This window comes from Wickerhamiella sorbophila, assembly GCF_002251995.1.
Source record: "Wickerhamiella sorbophila strain DS02 chromosome Unknown contig2, whole genome shotgun sequence".
Taxonomy (NCBI): domain Eukaryota; kingdom Fungi; phylum Ascomycota; class Dipodascomycetes; order Dipodascales; family Trichomonascaceae; genus Wickerhamiella; species Wickerhamiella sorbophila.
Genome location: NW_020194005.1, coordinates 1,627,313 through 1,651,814, shown reverse-complemented (window position 1 = coordinate 1,651,814; position 24,502 = coordinate 1,627,313). Strand labels below are relative to the sequence as shown.

The window sequence follows — 24,502 nt, the reverse complement described above, 5'->3', positions numbered from 1 at the left end:
ATTTATGCGCTAGAGGAAAGTTTGCTCAAACGGTGAACTTTAATGGAATCGATAAATGAACGATTCTATAGAGACGAGACGCATTATAACTTGGACGCCATGTTCGTCTTGCAAACTGCTGCTATTTTGGACGGCTCTGCTGTGGGCCATCTCGACTGTTTCTGCAGTTTCCTTGCGAAACACGGCTGAGCTGAGGTATATTGCACCTGTTTTAAGCATAAACCATATCGATTCGCCCAACGGAATCAACCTAGAGGTCTCGATCGGTTCTGACGATCACATTTCGAATTTAGCGCGCCGCTGGTACGTCCAGTTCGATCCAAATAACGCTCAAGCTTTGAACGAGCAATACAGACCGTCTCTCAAATCGAGCTCGGACTCGCTTGCTCTGTACACGTTTTTGACCAGAAATACTTCCCAAGTTGAGCTGCCGCAAAAAACGCTCAAGTTCAAGCTCACGTTGGCGCAGCAGGAAGACGACTGGCTGCAAATAGAGGACGAGAATGGAGTAAAGGACAGCACCCTGTCTGTGCTGGAGGGTACAGCGTATAGAAACGTCTTCAAGTTGAAGAATAACAAAGAGGTCTCGACGTACAATCCGGTTGGCTGGGCGCGTGTGGTCGTCTCTAATTCATCGAGTGGAACATCCTTCATGGGTTCTTGGCTTGTTGACGACGAAACTAATTTGGGGATACCACAAACTGTGTATCATTTGACGACAGTCGAGCACTTGGCAGCAACGCTCAGCGGCACTGAGAAAAAACAGCTCTTGGACAGGAACTGGAGCGCGGATCAAGCAATTGTTTGGCGTGAAGCAGATGTTGACAACGAAGGGCCTCTCAACTCGATGGAGAAGTTTCCAGTCAACGATTTCAGGTATTTGGATGAACTAGATCAAGGTCATGCCACGATGAAATTCCGGCGTGACGACGTTAGCGGAAACTCTCCTAATGGCGTTAGTTTATACACCACTATAGGCGATACAAGTGGGTGTCCTCAAAAGCGAATGGTCTCTCTCACGGGTATAGCCGTTGACTGCAATTTCATGAGACAGTTCAATTCTACTCAGTCAATCCGTTCGTATCTTCTCGATACCGTGAGCCAATCCTCGCGCTTTTTCGAGCAAGGATTCAATATCACGCTTGGCCTCAAACATATCGTCATGCCGAATTCAACAGACTGTCCAGCTTCTGACCCCCAGTATCCCTGGAACTATCAATGTGTGCAAAACGGGTCTTCGATAAACGACCGTCTGAATTCCTTCACTGACTGGCGAAAAACCCGTTCCGACGATGGAATCGCAACCTGGACATTATTCACGGACTGTGGACAGGGAAGTTTGGTGGGTATTGCTTGGGCAGGACTTGTTTGCCAGAAGGGTGGCACCAGCGTCGTCACAAAAACTTTGCTTGACCCCCATGTGCTGGCCCACGAGCTTGGCCACTCTTTCGGAGCGGTTCACGACTGTGACAGTGATACCTGTAGCAAGCTTGATGACACGACGTCTAATTGCTGTCCTGGCTCGTCAAACGCTTGTTTGCCTAACGGCCAGTACCTCATGAACCCGAGCGCCGGATCATCACAGCAGTCGTTCAGTGCATGCACGCAGGGCAATGTTTGCACCAACATCGCTCGACGCACAATCAATAGCACATGTCTATTGGCGAATTCAGGAGGAATCAATCTGATCTCGGAAAATGTTTGTGGTAACGGAATTGTTGAAGAGGGAGAAGAGTGCGATTGTGGCGGTGTAGAGGGATGCAAGGGCAACCCTTGCTGCGATCCTCTGACCTGTAAATATACTGCAGGGTCTCAGTGCGATGATACAAATGAGCAGTGCTGCTCAGGCTGCAAGTTCGCAGCGTCCGATACGGTTTGTCGCCAATCCACTGGCCCTTGTGATTTCGACCAGTATTGTCCCGGAAACTCTACATCTTGCCCTGGACCGCGGCTGGCGGAAAACGGAAAATCATGTCAACTTCCTGATAGAAATTCGACGGGTCTTAGTTGTGTCGCCGGCCATTGTACGTCCCGGGATCTTCAGTGTCAGCTCATTATGGCAAATAGAACCGTGACCGTAGCTGGTCGGCCCTTGAATCTGCAAAAGGCATGCGATTCCACATCCTGTCAAATATCCTGCATCGATCCAAACTTTACCGGAAACTGCTTTATGCTACACCAAAACTACTTGGACGGCACCCCTTGTGCTGGAACCGGTACATGCCGAAACGGTCAATGCATTGGCGGCAAGAGTTCCTTCTTCGATGATGCTGGCGGAAGCGGTGGATGGGCATGGTGGAAGTACATTGCAGTTGCTATTGGTGCCTTTGCTGGTGTGTCCTTTTTCCTGTACATCCTTACGATGTTGACGCGGGGACGCAGTAAAAGACTGCGAGCATACCAGGCATCCCAACCATACTACCCTCCGCCTCCTTCCATGGATCCTACTTACAATACTTATCCGCCTCCGCCTCCCTCCATGGAGCCTACTTACAATATTTATGCACCTCCACTACCAATGTATAGGAGCGATGATCCCCCACCACCGACTTACGCTACTCGGGAGTATGACGATCGAGGTGCTTCATCGTCCGAAGTATTCTACGCACCGCCCGAGCGCGCACGTGGGAGTAAATCGAGAGTTCGTATCAGCCAGTTCCCATAACTGGCGCCTAATACCTCTAAATCAACCAAGTATTCTTTTTTATTAATAGTCGCATCTACCGTTCATGCAAGTATAACGACCTGCAATCAATTGCTGGGGCTCCTGCATCCATCAGGTCGGGAGGAAAGGGGGAAGGACCAGCCATGGCAGATTTATATAATAGGGTAAATTGAGCTTGCAGCTGAAGCAGGAGCTTTGGGGCTGGCTGCTGGTTTGTGAAAGGCCCCTGAATCAATTATGGATTTACCACAGGTTCGCCCTCTCTTCTGGGCTGTTTCAGATTCGCTTCGCTACGATTGCAGATCAAAGTAATGTCTTTGTAATGCAGCTGGCTCGTTTCTGTGGCTACACCAGAACACGTGTGCATTTTAAAGCCCGTCGGCTTTGGCATTTTGAAGCAATTAATTTCCGGTTTGTTTATATTGTATCAACAATTTCCCACAAACGTCCCCCACCCGTATTTTACCCCTGGCCAGATCGACCTCGCGTGCACCCCTCTGATAATAAGCACCCGCATTAATTAGCTGCAGCCCCTTACTACTTGAAAATCGCTCCGGATATAAGGCGATCATCACCATCCAGAGAGGTTGATAACGGTCGTCTGAAAAAGCTGCACAAACTCACAAGAAACAATGCTTAATGGTCGTGATCGATCCCACCGGGCCTCCAAGACATTCAGCACGAGGTCTATTTCCATGTTGCTTAACGGTGGTCTGAGTAAAACTAAACGTACTGACTCGGCCGCTTCGCTGAAAAGCGGGAAAACAAGCACGCGACTCAACAGCCAGGGAAGCTTTAGTAGCTTGACCAGTGACTCGACAGTGAGCTCGCTGAACCATAGCCCGCGCACGCCCTCTGAGCCAGCGTCTTCATGGAGTTGCTTGCCCGACAACGCGCCAACCTTATCTTTAGATTTTGAGACGTCCAGGCACTCTGACCTGGCGCCGGACATTTTACTCAAGCCGCAGCTCACGTCTACCCGCAAGGTCATGAAGAGAAACGGCAGCGTCTACATTTTCCATGGCGATGAATCCATGAACGAAGCCGAGCTATTCAATCCCTTTGAGAAGTACTGGTAATTTTGGAAACCAAAAGGCCGTTCAATCTGGCCCGGCACTTTCAGTCGTTCAGCGGCTTTGACATTTTATGCCTGAATACGAATATTTTTTTGGAAGCTCGACGCAACGTCAAGCGAGTTTTTGGACTATAAAACGATGCAAGGTTGTCTATTTGAAAAGAACAACTACAAAATTGGTACGACCCGAAACACTTGCCAGATGCATTTGTATATTCTTCGTAGAACATATATTTATTAATCAAGGAAATCATTGCTCGGCGTGGTAGTTAGCCGCCCGCCCGAGAGACAGCTTTGAAGGCGACGAATTCAAAGAGACGGGGCTGAGGCTCGGCGAGTCTGGTATAGCAGAGCATACGGATAGTTTGCGGAGGTGTATTGGCACATGTCGCTTCGGAAGTGGGAACACTAGTGGCGAGTCTCCCGAAGTTCTTCTGTCCTTTGACGAACTCAAAGAGAGCAGGCTTATAGTCGAGGTGGGCACAATTAGCGGTGTGAATGGATGCATGGGACTATCATCCACGGGGGAGAACGGGAACAGGTCTGGAGAGTCCGGTTGCGGAGGGATCATCATTGTGTTTTTATTTGTGGATTGATTTGGAGCTGGACGTCAAACTAGAGCAATGCAGCAATGCAGATATGCGTGGCACACAAATTAATAAAAACTTTTCACAAAGCGCAGGGTCAATCACAAATCTGGTTCTTCGGGTGATGCTTATTGCACTTTATATGTGCAACAACAACAAGGTTTTATACACGGTAATTTTTCAACCCACGTCGCCTGCATCAGACCTTACCCTGATTAGATGGAAAAAGGTCGCGTGAGCAGATAGTCGGCAGCATGTGGTAAAATCTAGATGATGGTGCAGCAGGTCAAAGTTACAAAAGTTACAGGTAAATAGCAGGGAATTTGTGGGCTCGATGGAGATGTGCGGCTAGCGAGCTTTTTGCCCCGAGGGCTCCGTCGAGGCTCGTGAACTCGATCTCGGTCTCCACGTTTTGCCCGAACGCATCGCTGTTGCTGTGCAAAACTAATGCACAGTCCCTCAGCTGCTTAGGAGGTAAGTATGATTGGTTGTGACCAAGAAACAGGCTACCCTTAGCAACCACAGGAACGTGCATGGCGAGGGTCAGCCTGACAATGATGTTGGCATTGTTCCAGTCATTGAACGCCAGTAATTTCAGTCGAGTAGGCGTCAGCCGTAGCATTGCTGCCGCCCAGACCTCGTCCAGGATGTCGGAATCAATGGTTTTGGCGAAAATCGCGGGTGGGTCCCACGTGTAAGCGTATCCATTGGGACATAGCTCATGCAGTAACTTGTGCTCAACCCGCTGTTGTTCGTAAACAATGTTCAGGAGCATCTCAATAGACAGCAGAGACCCGTGCGTTTGATAGAATAGCCCCTCGCGCTGACCTTCGCGGATGCGGGCAATCAGGTCTTCTTTCGACAAGGCGACCGCGTTGCTAGGCAGAGCCTTCGCAGTGGTGAAGTGGTAGATCATATGCTGCTTCAAACTTTTTTCGTATTCGATATAGAATTTCGGGTTGGCTTTTTTTTCTGCGCTCGCCGGCTGCCAATTGTCTTCTAGAGGCTCACCAACAGCATTTCGGTCGAGTTTAATCAAATCAAACAGAACGCTATGGTTTTCGAAATCCGGCTGAACTAAGGCACTGATAATCACCGGCCGGGCCTGCAAATGCCCGTTTTTGGCAGGAAATAGCGGGACTCGGTGCTCGTTTTCATAGCGGTGGTCACCAAAAATAAGCACATGGGGAGCAATTGGTACCACTACAGTGTGCATTGCACCCTCCATGTTTGTGATGCTATCTCCCTTCTCATATTTGACCTTGAGCGCTCCGTCCTTTTTAGTGCTCAGGAGGTGGCTTACCAGAGCTTGGGGGACAATTGGCGAAACACCAACTACTGCCTGGTCCACTTCATAGTACCTCTCTAGAAAATGTTTTCTAACGTCGCTAACTGTTGCAGGAAGCGAGGTCGTCACCAGCTCCCCGCTTTTAGTGAGCAGCGAAGGCGTGCGTCTAGCAAGCTCTTGAGCGGTCATCACAGCAAATGAGTAAGTGAGTTCATGGCCTTCGGACCCTCGAGCATTTTTGGTTTGCTCGACGAGTCTCGACAAGTCTCCACACATTGACTTTGATACACTATATATGTATGATATAAAATATGACCTGCAACTTCTTGAGCCCATACGACGCAAGTGGGAAAATCACAACAAATAAATATGTGTTTCGAGCCCGTCAAGCATCTATCACACCGGTTTGCAATGGTTCGTGCGAGTACTGATGATTTCGCATGTTGAGATAAGTGGCAAACAAGGTGAATCCTAGAGATGCCAAAAAGAGAATTGCGACCACACTGAGCCAGTCTGCAGCCAACGCATAGCCAAAAATTGTCGCTACCAACAGCACACAGCTTGCCAGAACAGCCGCGATGGCCATTGCCCGTCTTGTTTGTGAGTCCATTGATTAAGTCAGGTTTTGCTCGCCTGGGTAGTTGAGCCCCCGCAATCTACAACTTTTTTGATGCATCATATTGCTGTCTATTTCCCAAGTTTTTTTTTATAGTTTGGCTTCGAAAACCGCTCGAGCATTAGTCCTCCATGAATTTTTGGCATTGGCAGCACTTCATGCAAGATTAGGTCATTTTTTTCCCGGTTGACTACCATGTCGAAGGAAGCTAAAGATTTGGAGGAGGAAAGTGGCGATGCCTTCATTAACCAGAACGAGGTTGGTGAAGTTGTCGAAGAGGTTGTCGATGAAGATCAGCCCATGTCTGACGATGAGGATCTCGACGAGGACGAGTTCGATGAGCATGGAAACTTGGAGATCGATCTCACCAACAACTCCTCGACGTACTTTGACCAACACCAAGATTCTATTTTCCTGATCTCCAGCCACCCGACGCTGCCAATGGTGGTGACTGGCGGCGGTGATGAGATGGGTTATCTGTGGACTACCCACTCTAACCCACCCCGAGTAGCCAGCCAATTGACCGGCCACACAGAGTCGCTAGTTGCCGGTGGCTTTACCAGTGATGGCAAATATTTGGTTACTGGAGACATGAATGGCCAAATAAGAGTGTGGCGGTCCAAAGCTGGGGGCGAGAAATGGGAGTTTTTCTCCTCATTGCAGGAGGTCGACGAAGTGGTGTGTCTTCGCATCCACCCGAAGCAGCCTGTGTTTGCAATTAGTGCGAAAGATGGCTCAATTTGGGTCTACGAAATGGGCGGCAACAAGCTGAACAACATCGCCGTCCTGAACGCTCACTCGGAAGCCGTCAACGACCTGCTGTTTGCCGAGGTTGATAACGAGGAGAAAATGACCCTTATCAGTGCCAGTGACGACGCAGGGATCATCAGTTGGAACGTGTACCAGTCGACGGCCAACTATCACTTGGGACCTGCTCAGCTCAAAGGCGAGCATCCGTGGGTTGTGTTATGTTTGTCGCCCTCGGGCCGCACTTTTGCGACAGGCTCTCAGGACGGTACCATGGTTATTGTCAAAGTAGACGACGGAGCTCTGTTGCAGAAGATTGATACCGGCAACGATGCAGAGGACGAAGAGAGCCGAAGCGTCGAGGCGATTGCCTGGGCAGACAAAGCCAACATTGTTGCTGTGGGCAACGTAGGGGGTCAAATCCAGCTGTGGGATATTGCGACTTGGAAGGTGCGCAACACTCTGCAGATTGAGGGTGCTATCACCAAGTTGGAGTTCATCAAAGGCACCACGAAGCTAGTGTCCAGTGGTTACGACGGATCGCTGATTGTTTGGGATGTAATTACTGGCAACAAAGTGTGGCAGTGCTTTGGCCATAATGCCGGCGTGCTGGGCTTTGCCATCCAGGAGAATGGAAGCCGAATCATCTCTGCCGGCGATGAGGGCGTGTCTCTCGTATTCGAAGTCTCTGAAGTTGATTAGCATTTTATAGACTACTGAGCCTTGTTGACATGTTTTTGGACTAATTTATCGAGAAACGAGCTGTTGTTGCTCAATGCTGCGTTCACTTGTTTCTCTACAAGCTTGCCCATAAGATCAACTTCGATATTGACAGTGTCACCGACATTTTTGAGAGCAATACTGACCTTTTCTTGGGTGTAGGCAATAAGCATGACTCCAAAAGTGCTCTTGTCGTCGTCTACTTCGGTCACCGTCAAGGACGTACCGTTGATGGCGATGAAGCCTTTCTCGACAATGTACAAGAGCATTTTCGGATCATTGACCTTGAATGTGAACCGCAGTGAGTTCTCGTCGGCCTCAATATTGACAATTTCCGCAGTGGTGTCAACATGACCCTGGACAAAATGGCCGCCGAATCGAACGTGGCCAGCCACAGCACGCTCGAGGTTAACTTTCTGGCCCTTGGCGATTTTACCGAGGTTTGTGCGGTCCAGAGTCTCCGGTGCAATGCCTACCTTGAACGAATCGTTGTCAAACTCAGTAACTGTCAGGCAGACGCCGTCAACGGCGATGGAGTCACCGTCGTGGCAGTCGCCCAAGATGGAACTGGCACCTGTGATTGTCAGTGAGACACCATTTCCTCCCGACTTTGAGGTATCGTGCTGTTGTAGCTCTGCAACAGTTCCAAGAGCTTCGACAATTCCAGTGAACATGTCAAGTTTCCAAGCGGCGTTCCGGGGCAAAACGTAATAATATGGCTGCATAGTCGCTTGGTCACTCGCGGAGCTAAATTTACTTTATTTTTGCCCTAATAGATACTCATTGTAATGTACTACCGGAATTCCTCAATAATTTCTAACATCTACCTATTTGATCCGTTTTCTCCAAACTGGCATTCAGAGTCTAGACTCTGTGGGGGAGGGACGGCTGCGTCATCATTACGATAATGTCGTTTGCACCTTTGAAGAACGACCTGATTTTGCGGGCTGCTCGTGGCGAGAAGGTCGAGCGCCCTCCGATGTGGATCATGCGCCAGGCTGGTCGCTATCTGCCAGAGTACAACCAGTACAAAGGCTCGAGCGACTTTTTTGATTTGTGCCGGGACCCTGAGAAGGCGTCTGTCATTACTATCCAGCCGATTAAACACTATCCAGGTCTCTTAGACGCTGCTATTATTTTCAGCGATATCTTAGTTGTCCCTCAGGCTCTCGGTATGACCGTCGAGATGAAGGAAGGCGCTGGCCCTCATTTCCCTGACCCGCTGAGAAAGCCTGAGGAAGTCGATTCCAAGCTCAACTTCAATCCCGACGTCTCCAAAGAGCTCGATTGGGCTTTCAAGGCGATTACCTTGACCCGCAAGAAGTTGGATGGAGAAGTGCCTCTGCTCGGCTTCTGCGGGGCGCCCTGGACCCTCCTTGTCTACATGATCGAAGGCGGGGGCTCTAAAATGTACCGCTTTGTTCGTGAATGGATTTACAAGTACCCTCAGGAGTCCCACCGAGTGTTGCAGCTATTGACAAAGACATGCATTGAGTTTTTGGCCCTGCAAGTTCAGGCGGGCGCCCAAATGGTGCAAATCTTTGATTCTTGGGCTGGTGAACTTGGGCCCACCGAATTTAAAAAGTTCTCTTTGCCTTACTTGCTTGAGATTGCTGAAAAGCTTTCTCTTCGTCTTAAAGAACTCGGCTTGGAGCCCGTGCCTATGACGATTTTCGCCAAGGGTGCCTGGTACGCCGTCGAGGACTTGTGCAACTCCAACTATAACACCATTTCGCTTGACTGGCTGCACGACCCTGCGCAGGCGGTAGCTCAGGTCGCTGGCCGCAAAGTGCTGCAGGGCAACCTTGATCCTGGTGTGATGTATGGCTCTAAGGAGACAATCACCGCCAAGGTCGAGGAAATGATCAAGGGATTCAACGGTGGTAAGCAAAACTATATCATCAACTTTGGTCATGGCACGCATCCTTTCATGGATCCCGAAAACATCGGCTGGTTCCTTGAGGAGTGTCACCGGGTTGGCTCTCTGTAAATAGGTAAAAGTACAAACAATATTAGATGCTAGAAATAGGTTTGTCGCAGTTTCTTTCGATGATTAATTAGAAAAGGTCGCGCGGGACAGAAAAGGAGAAAGAAAAAGGACAAACAGAGGCGGGGGGACATGGATCACAAGGCTTTTGTCGGGGCAAGATAAGTCCGAGCCATCCAAATCTCATCTTCGAATTCTTTGAGGGCTCTTGTCTCGGCCCACCCAAACAGATACCCTATCAAGCCTTGTATAACACCCACTGTCATGATCAGTGCTGTAGCGGTCGTGAAAATGAAGCCGACGTAGGCCCGTCCGGACTTGGCGGCCCACCAGATCGCGACCATCATGCCGACTACAGTGGCATTGGAGAGCCAGAAATGCCAGATACGCCAGCTGGCTTGCCATTTGGCTACTGGTTTGTACTCTGTGATCATCATGAGGATTTGCTCAAACATTGTCAACGAGCCTTCCACATCGGTGTCGCACTGCCGTGGAGTCGGCGTGTGTATGACGAACGAGCCCTCGATGCCAAAGTGATCGCTAACAGACCCGATGTTGGGGATGGGTTCAGTGAATACTACTTTGCACTCTGACGGTGCAGCGGTGGTTTCGTCGTAAAAAATGTAGTCCAGTCGCTTTGCTCGCTCTTTCGCATAATTAACCCGCCACGTATTCAATTGGCTATCTGATGTGACTCCGGCGAGCAGGATCTGGTCTTCAGGACTCAATGATGCTATATTTCCCTCGTACTCGCCGTGGCAGGTGACCCAGGCATCGGACAAGCGGCCCGTTCTCTCGAATAGTTGATGCATTAAAGTACCTGGCCGTGAATTAAGATCACCCACCGCGAAAACAACGTGGCCGGTCTCACTCGCTCGCGCAGCGAGACGGGCCATTTCCCATGCTTGACTAGTCCGGTGACATGTGTATGCAGCGTCACCCGTGCCGTATGGGGCGTGAAGATGGGCATTAAAGACGTCGATTTTGAGGCCGCTGGGGTGGTCAATAATGCAAAACCCCACGGACTTGCCCACGTACCAGTCGCCTCGGAAGAATGCAGACGGCCGCCCATTCAGAGGAAATCGGAACACTGACGAGTGCGCAATTGGCCAACGGCTAAAAACAACAAGGCCAGGGCCGGCCAAAATTCCGGAATAGAACCTCTTGGTGTGGGGAAGAAAATGCGCCACCGCGGCTTTGATGTGTTCGTAGTCACGGTCAACCCACAGCTCTTGAAGAGCGACAATATCGTAATGGCTACATTCTCGCAGGCGCTCCGATATCGCCGTAATGCGTGCCTCACGCTCTGTCGATATGTACTTGAGCCCCCAGCAATTTAGGCTTAGGATGCGGACCTGATTGTCCAACATCACTTCTCAAAAGTGTAAAACGTCAAGAATTCTTGTTTAGGCCTGTTCTCGAGTCAAACCCTATCACCCTGCTTAGGTAATGGGAATCTTTTCTCGCAGAGCTCGTCGACCTTCACATGGTGATAAGAGGCTGGCTCTCTGGCTCGATCAGAGGGGCACCTCTCGGCCCAAAAAAAGTCACACAAGGGGCACATGGGACATACCAACGTAGCGTAGGCGTAAACAGCGTTGTTACATTTAGTTTGTACAAGTCGTGTAACAACCGGTTTAGTATATGAGCGCTCCTAAACTACGCCTGGGACTAAATTTGCTAGCTGGGTTTCAGAATTCTAGAATCTGAGCTCGAGGTCGGCGTTTTCCTTGCAGATGTAGGTACGAAAAACATGGGGGTGCCACTTTTATCCGGCAGTAGCCCTGGCAGCAACTGGGCACCCCTCGCTTTGAGGCTATTTCATTCAGTGCATTTTCGGTCCCCCGAGCTCGGAGGTCAGTAAATTTGGACTTTGCTGTAAAGCATAATATTAGACAAGCAATGAGAAATGCATAGCGGCGGCCGGGTCGCCCGGGCCAGCAAACGCGACCTCTGGGCGTACCGCTAAATAGAGGTAATAGACTTTATTCATAGTTCCTGTTAGCATAAGCCTAATAAGGTCTCCTACCAATACAAGCAAGGGTCGTCAAACAGGCGTAGGCATGGTGGTGTACATTGTGGTTGGTACGGTTAGGGTTTACTGCAGCAAAGGGCTCCCATGTCTGGATGACTTTACTTTAGGCGGCAGCCCGATCTGGCCAATCTGTGGCTAGATTCGGTGGGGTATCGAGCCGTTGTTTCGTCGATTGCTGGGGCGAGATCGGTATGGGATTAATTAATACTAGTCCTTACCATAAGGCGGTCTAATTGTCTTGCCCATGAAGCCACGCACGTGGAGCTCCGTGCATTTTTCGCATGACCTTACACACTCCCACAGTGTCACTACCATAACCACTTGGCAGGAAACTGCATCAGAGGTGCTGCTGCGAATATTAATAAAAACGGAAATGGACCACCAGTGAGGGGAACATTCTGGTCTGGCGTACCTCTGGTCAGTATCTGAGAGTCATCTAGGCATCGCCGCCTCGTGTATCACTCCATTTCAGTGCGTGCTCAGAAGTGTCTTCAATCAGCAGAAAGTCATGCTTATGCAGAAAATGGAAACCAGAAGACGCCCCTGCATCCCCTATCCTTAACGCAAAATTTCTGCATATTTTCGTAATCACGTTTACTCGAAATACTCTATGCATGCGCAGGTCAGGATGAGACGGTGGCTAAGCCTCTAACTGCTTTACGAAAGCTCAGGGGTGAGCCGCTACCACGGTGCATACACAGGCTTCACACTAGACACATTGCCGCTGTTCAATCCCTAAAAGCACAACACATTGGGTATTCACTATTGCTCTGACCGCCATCTTGACAGCTACATTACCGGCATCCCCTTAGTAATGAGTCTCTTGCAGCGGCCTGGATTCTATATGGGTTAGGAGCTCGCTACGGAAAAACCGTACAGACACTGCATATACCGAGAGCCGAGCCGGCTCGTCGTGTGTGCCAGTTTATGAGGAGCCTTCTCGTCTTGGGCCTCCTGTACAGTTGGGATCTAAAATGGCTATGCTGGCCTAAAAGTCTCATAGCCCTGGGGTCACCCGTCACATGCGCGTTTAGGATTTGTTTTTTCGCCAAGAGACGCAGCTCGCAGCTCTGCATATTGGTACCGAACAGGGGTCATACGATGTTTTATTCAGCGAAATTCGACACATTCTGAATTTAAAAGGTACCTGGTCGTGGCACCGGTGTATATCTCAATCCCATCAGCGTACCCCCACACCTAGTAATCCCACTTTTTGGGCTTAAAATTAAGGTTGTCTCCCCGGAAATCTGTTGACGTAGACTAGTCCCAGCGACACTGGGAGGAAGTGCGAGACCAGCTTACCAATCTCGCTTACAGCCCCAGGGGCAGCAGAGCGCAGCAGCCGACTCGGTTTGCTTTGGTCCTGTTTGCGGAGCTCAGAAAAGCCACAAATTAGATTATAGACGACCTTAGTGCCAGCATGAGCAAGCAAGTTTTTTTAAAAAGGATTTTATTAGTAACTTGAGCAGCTATTGAGTCGCCAAAATAAACCCCCGAACCATTTGTTTCGGAGGTACCCGCTGTCGAGGCTAGGTTAAGTTACTTTTGCTTGAGCTTCCTTGGGTATCGGCATAAGAAACACTCTCGAGAATTGGACACTGGGATGGCTATAGCCTCATAAAAGTTGCGTAAAACAGGCGGCGGCTTCCTGCCACCGCACATGCAATCATGGGCCTGGACTTTGCTTCGCCGAACATGTTTCAGCCAGGTTGTCCTCAGCACCAGCAAGGGTGCGTGCTACCCTTACCTTGAGTGCGAGGAGCCGTAGCGTGGATATGCATCTCCTAAAAATCTTGCAGACCGCCATGCATCGTGTATAAAAGCACTGCCTAGAGCCCAGGAGGCGGCTCCATCCTAGCAATCCAGCAAGCCTCCAATCCATATCTTGACCCCTCCACCCCCACCTTACTACTATGATTGTTATAGACGGCACCAAGTATTCATGTCAACGTTGTATTCGTGGCCATCGCGTCTCCGGCTGTGACCATTACGATGAGGAGCTCTTCATCATCAAACGAAAAGGACGACCTTCCAGCATGTGCATGTACTGCCGAAGAACGCGCCAGGCAAGAAATAATAAGATCAAGTGTGTTTGTGCTGGTCCGTCAGAGAGCTGCGCAAGCCTGACCTGTAAAAACGCCGACAACTCCAAGGGCTGTACCTGTGCCCAGAACAACTCCCAGCAGATGCAAACTATTCCTGCTAGCTGTGCACGCGCGCTCATTGCCTCCGGCAAGCTCGATAACCGTGCAAGCAACAACTTTAGGAGCTACCCCTCTCAGAACGAAGCCACTCAGCGCACACTTGCATACGACGAACGGTCGACAACTTACCCGAACACGGACCCGTATGCCCCTCTTAGTCCTCCCGAGTCTATGTGCAGCGATAACTCTGATATCAGGAGCGTCGATTCTAACATGAACTCCCCCCGCATCTCCGACAGTGTCCTCGAGAACATGGGTATGAACAGCCTGTCGAGCAGCAACGACGTGCCCTTGAGGCGATCTATCCAGCCAAGTACACCCTCGTCTTTCAAGACCTCGGTGTACCCTGGCTACGACACGCAGTTCGAGCTTTATACCCTTCCTCAGCGCTTTACTTTTGAGGAGCGATTTCAGGAGCCAATTGTAAATTTTGAGGACGACGCATTCGGATTCCCTCAGGGATCCTCTTCTTTCTCTCGCATGAGTTATTTATATAGTCACTAGTTATTCAGACGTTCTTAGATACTTTTCCAGCTTCTGCTCCCTGGTGCCACCTAGTGTCCCGAACCTCCTTGGCCTTTTGCCATCAATTAACGTTATTCGACGGCAAGATGTTGTTGATTCTGACCTAGTTCGCAGAGTCAACATGAACTTTAAACCTGGCTGAGTTATAAGGTTAACCTTATCCAAGGTAGGTAACTAGTAGTTTTATCGATTGGGCACTAAGCTCAATCTGCTTAAAATAGAGTTTTACCTACTCCGCTTCACCCCCGGCTAGTAGTTGCTTGTTTCATAGCGAGCCCCTCCGAGCAGTTCCTGTATCCAGCTGGCTGTTGAACTCAATACTTGCCTATTCTGATCGTAGTGCCCATCTGGACATCGGCGTGAACCCACACGAGATTTCGAATCTCCAATCTCCGACTTTGACAACCGTAATTCGAGATCGGCCTAATTGCGTTTTGTTTTTGAGTTTATTCGATTGGTCCAAGCAACGTCTCATAAAAGCCATTGCTTTCAGTTTGTTAGCGTACCATACTCGGGCAACCTCCACATGAACGAGTACGACACATTGCTCCCGCCGGCACAAGGCATCGGAGCCCACTTTTACCGCGGGTCTTGGAAAGTCAAGTTCAAGCATTTCATTCTCCACAACGGGCAGGGTAGTAAATCCCCACGGGACCCTACATCCCCCGGGCTTCGCTCGTCTCACCTGCATATCACAGAGCCCAAACTCACCTCGTCATCGGCAAACATCATTGACGTTTCCGAGCTGGCCGGTCGCACTTTAGACCCCGCTCAGCACGAGTCCCGGGTCGCGGTTCCTGTGAGCCCCCCCACAGTCAACCCCAGAACATCGTCCTTGTATTCCTTTGATTCGTTTCAGCAAACGTTTGAGAATCACAAACGAAATACCCTTGCACAATCGGCCGATACGATCCAGGAAAAGACGTCGCATTCATCTCTTCTCACGGCAGTGGACTTCCAGCAGGACAACACCCGCAGAATTGGGGAGCTTGAGAGCGACCTAAAAGCGGCAAAGGAGGAGATATCCGAGCTCAAGCAAGTGCTGCAGGCCGAAAAAGAGCGGAACAGCTTTCTCTGTCAAAAAATCTACGACCAGCACTCGGGCTACTCTGCCGAAAAGGTCGACTTTGTGCAAGTCGTCGCCGAGTACAAACAAGCAATCCGGCGTCTGAAAGAACAAAAGGCTATTGACACTACACACGCCCCACGTCCCACAGAAAGAAAATCACGTCTGGCCCTCGAGTACTTGCCTACGACAGTGACCAGGAAGTCTCAGAACGGCTTCCCTCATTCGGTGCCCATCCAGGAATCTCCACAGGCTACGGTAAGTGTAACTGACTGATATATGTACGCTCCCCTACTATCAAACTACATCTGTCGAATGTCAAAGATGTCGTTAGCGAAAAGAGCAGTTAGTCTAGCCCCTCCCACCGCCCCTCGAAGCTCGTAAAGTTTCGAGTTTTGGTAGGAAGGTCGTGACTAAACCGAGTGCCTCGAACGCTCTTTTATACATACTCTAAACAAGAATACAATAAGAAATAGCACAAGCAAGGAGATCGCAATAGGGACAGCCCGGGGCTGAACCTCGAGAATTAATTCGTGATTTGACTAGAACCCTCGTATCGTCTGTGGTTTTTTTTTGTACTTCATCCTGCCGTCCCACTGGCTGTAAAACCCGAACTGCCGCCGGCCGTCTTTGTCATCACAATGTCAAGATTTCTACCTTCCGGGCCTAATTTGGAGATTTTCAAATTCGCGGTGTGCGTGTCGATGCCTATTGTGCTCATGTTTTACATCGGTAACAACACGCATGAGCGATTGAATGTCGTGGACTTTTGGCCCGACCCCAACCGCCTGAATCAGATTCCGAAGGACCGGATCGAGCTCAAGCTCGAGCTGGCGAGAATGCGCGAGGAAAGACTCGCCAAGAAGCAGACGGCTGCTGCTGCTGCTGCTGCTGCCTCTGTGAATGACGCCGCAGACAAGGCCTGAGTGGCTGTGCACAGGCCGCATTCTGTCATTGAATGCGTTCGCCACGTACTCAGATTTGTACATAGCCCGTAAACTGTTTATTGCAATTTATTTTTATTACCGAGGTTGCTCCCGCTGGCATTCGTGCACACTGCTACTGCTTTGACGTTTCGCTACTACTTTCAGGCTCATGTTGCCAGTCAACAGGCCACCTCCCGGTGATCCTTATTAACCATGTCTCAACCAGCGCCCGCCAGCAACGTGCCCGACTCCTTGCTCGATAGGCTGAGGCAGTCGTCGCACCCGGTGGCGATTATTTTTTACATCTTCTTTCGGCTCGCTCCGCTATTCCTTTATTTATTCGGCTCGCTGGTAATCGCCGACTTCTCGCTGGTGTTCATCCTTGTAGCCATTCTCCTCGCCCTCGACTTCTGGACAGTCAAAAATGTGTCTGGTAGACTAATGGTAGGCCTCAGGTGGTGGAACGAAACCTCAGAGGACGGCACTTCTACCTGGGTGTATGAGACTGCCAGCCCAGACAGGTACATCAATCCAATTGACTCTAAATGTTTCTGGCTGCTAATGTACGCCGTGCCAGGTGCATGGGCTGTTCTGGGTCTGGTTGCAGTGCTCAAGTTTGAGCTTATCTGGCTGCTGGGTGTCATCTACGCCCTTGTTCTTATGGGCACTAACACGTTGGCATACAACCGAAGTGATAAGTTTGCCAAGGCAAATACCTCTTCTTCGAATATCGTAGGTCGCCTCTTTTCGGGAGTCACCCAGATTTGGGGACAGAACACCGCCACGTCCATGGCCTCGCGTTTCTGGAGTAGTTGATGAAAGGCTGTCTGCCTTGTATATATACATAAAACACTGCAAAACTAAGAGCTGTTTAGCCAGCTAGATTTTCTCGTGTAAAAGGCTCTGCTCGCGCCGCCAGTACCAACCAAGCAACTTGTGGATCTCCTTCAAAGTAGCGAAATCCTCGTGCTCAACGCAAATATCAATCAGAGGCTGCAAGTGAACGCGGCGCCATCTGAAGTACTTGGACGTGGAGAGCACAATGCGAAGGGCATTTTCGACCTCTCCACTGACTGCAAACAGCTCCACCATGTCGCGGGCAAACCGGATATCTGACTTTTCCCGCGCTTCTTTGGGCAGCTGCTTGAACATATCGGTGTGTCGCCAAGAACCTCGCTCTTCCCAGACCTGCCGGGCAAATTCGAGATCCTTTGCATCTTTCGCAGCGAGGATCGCTTGCCGATACACGTTTCCATCTCGGGGGATAGCAACTTGGTTGAGTTTGCTCACCTCCTCGGTCGATTTCTCCTTCACAGCGGCCACCGAAAAAGTGTACTTGTGGTAACGTCGCTTGTACTCCTGAAAGTCGCCTAGTCTTGCAGGGAGATGCACAAAATTAAATAAAACCGGGGAATTGCTGGATGCCGATGCCATGTTCTGTACAAAAAGGATTTCCGGTTGCTTTTCGGCAAAGAACTGCACCAACGCAGCCGACTCTGCCACTACTAACTCAGAGCTCAGCAAATTCAAAGGCAGCATTGGTGGCATCATTTCCAGATTGGGTGCTTCATTGCCTGTTTGAATCATAACCTTCGAGCGGATCTTGGGTCCATAGGGACTCTCAAGAACCGTCGAAAGCGTGTTCGGGGTATACTTGGCATATGCTGTGAACAAACAGTTTAAAGCAAACCCATCAGGATAAGATTCTGGACGCATAAATAGCTGCTTGAAAAGAGCTCTCGTCAAAAAGAGCTCGCCAGTATTGGCACACATGTACAGAAGGGCATTCATCGTGTGACGTCCTGTGGATAAGCCCGCATCGAGCATCTCCATAAAAAATTTCCACGCTTGGATATGGGTTTTCTCGTCGCGTGTACACGCATAGACAAGCGTGTTGTAGGTCTCTGCATCAGGTACAAGCGGATCAACAGCTCTCGACGTCATTTCTCTGTACAAATCCAACACTTTGTTCACATTCATTTCTTTTGAAGCCGCCAGCATCATAGTGTTGTACAACTTCACATCCGGCTGCGTTTTCACAGCCATGTACTTTAGGTTGTCAAAAATTTTGAGGGCCCGACGATACTGCCTACTTTGTATACAGGCTTGAATAACTGTAGTGTAGATGGGCAGCGTCGGCTGAAGCTCTAGCTCACTCATTCGCTGCAGCACTGCTCCAACTTGGTCGACATTTTTGGTTTTGAAGTAGGCCTTGGCCAAATGTCCAAACGTATAATGAGTAGGAGGAGAAGGGTCCAGTTTCATTAAACGCTCAACGTTCTCAGGCGAGCCTACTTGAGCGTAGCCGGACATCAAGCCGTTTACAATGGAGGTGTCGAACGGTACCTTGGCGTCCTGAAGCATTTTTTCCAACCGAGCGACACTGTTGGCTCGTGCCAGCAAGGGAACCTGATGAATAAATATACCAATATCTCTTTGGGGAATCCCCTCGAAGCCACCTTTACTGCTGAGAAGATCAATTTTATGGGGCCAACTGAGATCTGATTCCAGCAGTTGCGCAGTTTTTGAAGGATAGATCCTGTTCTGAATGGACTCTGGGAGCTCATTAGGTCTAGATTTCAAAAACAGACTGGCTTCTTTCTTGCCAGCCGGTAGCTGCTGCATGCTTTGTTCAATTGCAGAGATATCCTTATTTGATGCACTCTGAGAAATCTCCAGGTTATCGTTCTCCACAATGGTATCTTGAATGCGCTTGTCCTTTTGCTCTTCCAGAAATTTTCTCAACTGGAGTTCTTGATGTTTCAACTCGTTTAGCTGCGAATCAAGTTGCGCCTCAGCTTCATCAAGTTTACTCGGTCTTATTTGTGATCCACGCCGTCTTGTGCGTATTGGCTTTGTGGAGACAAACACTGTACGTCTCTGAACTAAGAATAAATTTGCTCGGTTAAGGAACTTAGTTCCATACCTTTGTAGCATTTTCAATTCTTGGGTTTAAGATTTTGAGATTTAAAATTTCGAGAAACTATTACGTGATCAAGATCCTGGTTGAAATAGCAGAACTCCAAACTCCGACATTTTAGTCAACTAGCTTGGTTTTTTTCCCGTTTGCTTATATAATCAAATAATCTTTTCATGTGTAGGCTATTGAGACCAGGGATATTGCAGAATTAATTACATCGCATCGATTAATAGCTTTTGGACGAGTCTGCAAAAAGTTAATTTTCTAACCGTAATTTTCTGGTCCATCCAGTGTGCCTTCGTTTTACGAAAATATATTGTAGATCAAGTCTGTCGTGCTGGTTTTTACGCAGATAACGCCAACTAGAGATCCATGATATGTATATTCTAAAATGAATTGAACAGAACATGTTTTTTGTATGCCGTAAAGCCAGCGACCAGTACATAACTCACTGCTAAGAACGGCACATTTTGCGGGCCTAACTCGAAAACAACCTAATCTATACAGGGACTGTAGTATGCTAATCTGGTCGTAAAATATGCACACATCCACAGCACGCTTTGCCATATCATCACGCTCTCGCAGTCAGTAACGGATAGAATAGCCTATTTAGGCCATATGCTGCAGGGCGACCCCTGATAGCCTCGGTGTGCGTGTGAAAAGTTTGATTTGTGATTTCCGTCGAGTTCGGCTTTCTGGTTTGTTCTAGCTATGTTGGATTACGACGACTTTCAAAGAATCGAGTGTCAAGTTTATTGAATCTGCCCAGCCTTTCTCATGTGCCCTTGATAACACTGTTTTCATACACCAGCAAAACCCTATCCACAGGCAGGCACTGACAGCACGCATGGCTTGAGTCAAGCTGCAGCCTTTGACTGGAATCGGAAGCTGAGAGCGAATACAACTTACTGCGAGGCTCAAATAGTGGGGCTGCGAAAGTTCTCGGTACTAATTAGTTTAGTTATTTGTTTCTGCAAAATTTGGGCCGTTGCGTGCAAATCCCATTGGGGAATCTTGTAAATTCGGGCCTGCATTACGAAGTGGGTGGGAAATCCGTTCGGCCACTGACGCTCAATAGATGTATGAAAGTGCCACGTTTATGTTCGAGCGTATCAACACTTCACGTTCAAGCGGTATTTTCGAAATCTAGACGGGTGTATTACTTGGGCTAGAATATACCCGCTCATACACACCTCGGACCGCTCCGATTCGCCTGACACCAAGAGATTCCTGCATAGCCCCCACGCAGTATGACGCAAAACGACGCAGAATGACGCCCCGCCAGAATAGTCGTGGAAAGACATAGTAACAAAATACCTCACACTACCAAAATCGATTCTAAAAGCACCCTTGTAATGAGCTGACACGCAAATGCGCTGAGGTGGCCTATTTGTCTCCTGGTCCCGGCGATCACGATCTTGCTCGCCGATGCACGCCGTTACCGGCTTTTCGGTTCCCTACATCCAAAATGAACTAGCATACTCTACTGATGTGAACATAAAACACTAAACAGCAAATTTACGAGCACATCAACTATTTTATCCTTATGGGTATCCGTCCAACTCGTTTCAGACATAAACTTTTGCCAAGCACAAACATGCGCCAGCCTTTGTCTGGGGAAAAAAAAACCTGCAGTATTGCGGTAAGGGTATAGTAGGGGCTGGGGTTGATAGTGAAAGACCCGCATACCCCACGCGCACACAAGAGGGGCCAGAAAGAGTTTACGAACCAAGCTGCAAAATCCAGGTAATAGCTTTTTTTCATGTCGGGGATTTTGAGTTATAGAGCTGATATATCTCTCTAAATATCAAGTAGAGCCTTCCCAATAGCTCATGATACCTCGACGAAGATACCTGGCTGCATGCAAAATGCCTTTTATCTATAGGTTGCATGCAGCAGTGCTGCGTATCAGCCATTGCCAACCCACCCGCCCATGCCCAAGTCGAGCACACGCTCTATATAACAGGCGGATCTATCTTGATCGCCGTCAAATTAAGTCTTGTCTACTCCATCTTACGAACGTCATAGGAACTCGTTGAACATGGACCCCACCAAGATGACTGACTCCAAGGAGTTCGCTCGTGTAGCTGAAATCAGCAGTCTTGAAGTGGGAGAGCAAGAAAGTAAACCTCAGGGTAGTTTATTCCGAAGAGTTATTGATGGCTTCAAACCAGCGGAGATAGACAAGGTCGACACCTCGGGCATGTCCGAAGAAGAGATCCAGGCGATCATGATGTCGCGCCAACCCCTCAAACGCAAACTCAAGAACCGACACATTCAGATGATCGCTATTGGAGGATCAATTGGCTCGGGTCTATTTATTGGCTCTGGTGGCTCTTTCAAAACAGGTGGGCCGGCTGCTGTGGTTATTGGTTTTGCTATCATTGGTTTCATGCTGTTTGGAACAATGAATGCCCTCGGCGAGCTTGCGGTTCGCTACCCCATTTCTGGTTCCTTTTCTGTGTTTTCTGTTCGCTTCCTTGATCCCTCCTGGGGATTTGCCATGGGCTGGAATTATGCAGTCATGTGGCTTGTGGTTTATCCTCTTGAGCTTATCGCGGCAGCCGTGGTGATCAATTACTGGAAGTACGATGACAATGGAGCGACCAATGTCAACAAAGCTGCATGGGTCTCATTGTTTTATGTTTTGATTAGCGTTGTCAATGTTTTTGGCGTGCGAGGATACGGTGAGGTCGAGTTTATTCTAGCTATTGTCAAGATATTGGCTGTGGTGGGCTTCTGTATTTTTGGCATTGTGGTTGCCGCTGGTGGAGGACCTAGCCACAAGTACCTTGGTGCTCATTACTGGCATGACCCTGGAGCGTTTGCTCATGGTTTCAAAGGTGTCGCAGCAGTGTTTGTTAACGCGGCATTCGCGTTCACGGGAACAGAGCTTTCCGGTTTAGCAGCCGCAGAAGCACTTAACCCTCACAAAACTCTTCCTCGAGCAGTCAAGCAGGTGTTTTGGCGTATTATTTTGTTCTACATTGTTTCGTTGACCATTGTCTCCATGTTGGTCCCTTATAACAACCCCAATCTTGGAACTGCCTCTGACGGTAGCGCTTCACCATTTGTTATTGCCATTAAAAATGCCGGTGTTAGCGGCCTGCCTTCGGTGTTCAACGTGGTTATTATTCTCGCTGTTCTGTCTGTTGCCAACTCTTCGGTGTATGGCTGCTCGCGAACGCTCACAGCTTTAGCGCATGTTAACATGGCTCCTCGCTGGTTCAAGTACATTGATCGTGAGGGACGTCCTCTTGTTTCAATTTTGTTCACCTTGGCAGTGGGTAATCTCTGTTTCCTTTCGGCCTACGACGGCTATGGCAAGGTATTCGATTGGCTCTTGGCATTTACAGGTATGTCCTCAATTTTCACCTGGGGATCGATCTGCCTGTGTCATATCCGTTTCCGCCATGGTATGCGGGTGCAGGGTAGGTCTCTCGACGAGCTCACGTTCAAAGCACAAGCTGGTGTTTGGGGTTCCTGGCTTGGTTTCGCTATCAACATGGCAGTGCTGGGCCTGCAGTTTTGGATGGCCCTGTTCCCTCCGGGCCAGTCACCGGACGCTCAAACTTTCTTCAAGAGCTATCTGTCTGCGCCGGTTGTGTTGTTATTCTACATAGGGCACAGAATCTGGACTCGAAACTGGAAGCCGTACATTCGTGGCAAAGATATGGACCTCGATAGTGGCATGCGGCAGGTTGACATCGAAGCCATCAAGCGCCTTAACCAGGAGGAGGATCTGCACATCAAGTCGCGCTCTATTTTCTACCGTATTTATCGCTTCTGGTGCTAACCCACCGCTGTTTATTCAATTTGGTGTAGCTTATAGTTCCAAGTGCTGAGTTTGCCCAACTACTCTTTTTCCGTAGTCGGCAAACTGTGTTATATCATTCAGATTGAATTTGTCAAGACCGCTGATAAGGTTATCGGCTGTCGTTTTCTTGATAGTATCGATGCGGCTTAAACCCTTGGCCCTTGGAATCGAGTGCATGTCATGGCTGGTCGGCAAGGTGCTTGTACTCTGTTGGTCCGTCCCGCAATCTCGATCGAGCAAGAGCAAAGATCCCTCTGAGATCATGTCGAAATTGTTTCGGTTTGTTACCGAGTAGGCATATTATACTTTTGCTCGGGATATAACTGTGCGGTGTATTTTTAGCAACAACAAAAGCAGCAGTGTCCTGGCTCGAGTTGATGCAGAGTAATTACTTTTCTATGAGTGTGCAGCCAGCCTGCATATCTGCTTAGACAACGAATTGCTGAGATGGCTTAGGGGAGATCGAGGGTGGTGGGGACAAAGATTCAACAAACGACATAAGTTGGACGAGAAAACAGCTGGTGCCGGGAGCTGATATTTGGGCAGAACCCTATCAGGGCTCAAGTAGGGCGGGCTCTATGCGTGACTGTAAGTGTCTCTTGTTCGCCATTTTAGGGATACACTACTTCTTGTTCCTGCATGCATGAGAAGAGAGCCCAAGTTGATTGGATGCACCCGTTTTGCCATGCTGGTTTCCCGGACCATGACAGGTGTAGACATGCTAGCAACCCTTGGCATATGCTAGCAACACCGTGTGTCTGCACTGCACATACAATGTTGAATGCTCCGGCTGAACCCGAGACAATAAACCAGAGTATGCTTCGACGAGCACCCGGCAGACGAAGATAGCCCCCTAACCCCAACAGCAGGCGAATAGAGGGGTTCGCCTAAAAAGCAACCCTCGAAAAGCTATAGGCAGCCTGAAATAAAATCATAATAACCCGCATGCATCCCACAAGTCAACCATGCGTTTGCAGAATTTTTCGCTATCGAATTACATCTTAGTAGGAATATAATACTGACCACATTCGGTAAGATCACGACCGAAGGTGGGTTGTATGCGCAAGGGTTAGGCGCCGTGCCTGCAGATGAGAAACAATGAAATTGTCCATATTGAGGTAAGAACAGTGAGGCGAAGAAATCCAGATTTCTGACGAGCTGGGGAAACTCAGATGAAAACCAGTCAATGGTAACAGTGTTCAAGCGTACATGCGATTTGACGCCGTGCCAATCTCGGCTGTTGCCCGTGGGAGAGATTGGCTCTGACGCCAATATACACGAGCGTGGGGGCGCGTGATACAACGCTATTAATAGATCCCACACG

At 49.1% G+C, this 24,502-nt stretch overlaps 14 protein-coding genes across 14 annotated transcripts; 9 read left to right on the top strand and 5 right to left on the bottom strand.

Annotated features, from left to right (window-relative positions):
• Positions 1-55: 55 nt before the first annotated feature.
• On the top strand, positions 56-2,665 carry B9G98_04215 (Disintegrin and metalloproteinase domain-containing protein B; the record flags this gene model as incomplete). Its single annotated transcript, XM_024810772.1, has 1 exon — positions 56-2,665. One exon carries the CDS (start codon positions 56-58, stop codon positions 2,663-2,665), a length of 2,610 nt encoding a protein of 869 aa, XP_024666540.1.
• Positions 2,666-3,297: 632 nt separating this feature from the next.
• B9G98_04214 (hypothetical protein) lies at positions 3,298-3,744 on the top strand (the record flags this gene model as incomplete). Its single annotated transcript, XM_024810771.1, has 1 exon — positions 3,298-3,744. The coding sequence occupies one exon, from the start codon at positions 3,298-3,300 to the stop codon at positions 3,742-3,744; it is 447 nt and encodes a 148-aa protein (XP_024666539.1).
• A 246-nt stretch (positions 3,745-3,990) lies between these two features.
• On the bottom strand, positions 3,991-4,314 carry B9G98_04213 (hypothetical protein; the record flags this gene model as incomplete). Its single annotated transcript, XM_024810770.1, has 1 exon — positions 3,991-4,314. One exon carries the CDS (start codon positions 4,312-4,314, stop codon positions 3,991-3,993), a length of 324 nt encoding a protein of 107 aa, XP_024666538.1.
• A 314-nt stretch (positions 4,315-4,628) lies between these two features.
• B9G98_04212 (hypothetical protein) lies at positions 4,629-5,891 on the bottom strand (the record flags this gene model as incomplete). The annotated part of the gene is made up of 1 exon (XM_024810769.1): positions 4,629-5,891. The coding sequence occupies one exon, from the start codon at positions 5,889-5,891 to the stop codon at positions 4,629-4,631; it is 1,263 nt and encodes a 420-aa protein (XP_024666537.1).
• A 535-nt stretch (positions 5,892-6,426) lies between these two features.
• On the top strand, positions 6,427-7,680 carry B9G98_04211 (Ribosome assembly protein SQT1; the record flags this gene model as incomplete). The annotated part of the gene is made up of 1 exon (XM_024810768.1): positions 6,427-7,680. The coding sequence occupies one exon, from the start codon at positions 6,427-6,429 to the stop codon at positions 7,678-7,680; it is 1,254 nt and encodes a 417-aa protein (XP_024666536.1).
• Positions 7,681-7,691: 11 nt separating this feature from the next.
• Positions 7,692-8,423, bottom strand: B9G98_04210 (Riboflavin synthase; the record flags this gene model as incomplete). The annotated part of the gene is made up of 1 exon (XM_024810767.1): positions 7,692-8,423. The coding sequence occupies one exon, from the start codon at positions 8,421-8,423 to the stop codon at positions 7,692-7,694; it is 732 nt and encodes a 243-aa protein (XP_024666535.1).
• Positions 8,424-8,605: 182 nt separating this feature from the next.
• B9G98_04209 (Uroporphyrinogen decarboxylase) lies at positions 8,606-9,688 on the top strand (the record flags this gene model as incomplete). The annotated part of the gene is made up of 1 exon (XM_024810766.1): positions 8,606-9,688. The coding sequence occupies one exon, from the start codon at positions 8,606-8,608 to the stop codon at positions 9,686-9,688; it is 1,083 nt and encodes a 360-aa protein (XP_024666534.1).
• A 134-nt stretch (positions 9,689-9,822) lies between these two features.
• B9G98_04208 (Inositol phosphosphingolipids phospholipase C) lies at positions 9,823-11,055 on the bottom strand (the record flags this gene model as incomplete). The annotated part of the gene is made up of 1 exon (XM_024810765.1): positions 9,823-11,055. The coding sequence occupies one exon, from the start codon at positions 11,053-11,055 to the stop codon at positions 9,823-9,825; it is 1,233 nt and encodes a 410-aa protein (XP_024666533.1).
• Positions 11,056-13,633: 2,578 nt separating this feature from the next.
• B9G98_04207 (Copper resistance protein CRF1) lies at positions 13,634-14,428 on the top strand (the record flags this gene model as incomplete). Its single annotated transcript, XM_024810764.1, has 1 exon — positions 13,634-14,428. The coding sequence occupies one exon, from the start codon at positions 13,634-13,636 to the stop codon at positions 14,426-14,428; it is 795 nt and encodes a 264-aa protein (XP_024666532.1).
• A 547-nt stretch (positions 14,429-14,975) lies between these two features.
• Positions 14,976-15,791, top strand: B9G98_04206 (hypothetical protein; the record flags this gene model as incomplete). The annotated part of the gene is made up of 1 exon (XM_024810763.1): positions 14,976-15,791. One exon carries the CDS (start codon positions 14,976-14,978, stop codon positions 15,789-15,791), a length of 816 nt encoding a protein of 271 aa, XP_024666531.1.
• Positions 15,792-16,156: 365 nt separating this feature from the next.
• Positions 16,157-16,441, top strand: B9G98_04205 (hypothetical protein; the record flags this gene model as incomplete). Its single annotated transcript, XM_024810762.1, has 1 exon — positions 16,157-16,441. The coding sequence occupies one exon, from the start codon at positions 16,157-16,159 to the stop codon at positions 16,439-16,441; it is 285 nt and encodes a 94-aa protein (XP_024666530.1).
• A 213-nt stretch (positions 16,442-16,654) lies between these two features.
• B9G98_04204 (Golgi apparatus membrane protein TVP23) lies at positions 16,655-17,257 on the top strand (the record flags this gene model as incomplete). The annotated part of the gene is made up of 1 exon (XM_024810761.1): positions 16,655-17,257. The coding sequence occupies one exon, from the start codon at positions 16,655-16,657 to the stop codon at positions 17,255-17,257; it is 603 nt and encodes a 200-aa protein (XP_024666529.1).
• A 63-nt stretch (positions 17,258-17,320) lies between these two features.
• Positions 17,321-19,378, bottom strand: B9G98_04203 (Mitochondrial group I intron splicing factor CCM1; the record flags this gene model as incomplete). Its single annotated transcript, XM_024810760.1, has 1 exon — positions 17,321-19,378. One exon carries the CDS (start codon positions 19,376-19,378, stop codon positions 17,321-17,323), a length of 2,058 nt encoding a protein of 685 aa, XP_024666528.1.
• Positions 19,379-21,402: 2,024 nt separating this feature from the next.
• B9G98_04202 (General amino-acid permease GAP1) lies at positions 21,403-23,157 on the top strand (the record flags this gene model as incomplete). Its single annotated transcript, XM_024810759.1, has 1 exon — positions 21,403-23,157. The coding sequence occupies one exon, from the start codon at positions 21,403-21,405 to the stop codon at positions 23,155-23,157; it is 1,755 nt and encodes a 584-aa protein (XP_024666527.1).
• Between the last annotated feature and the right edge of the window lie 1,345 nt (positions 23,158-24,502).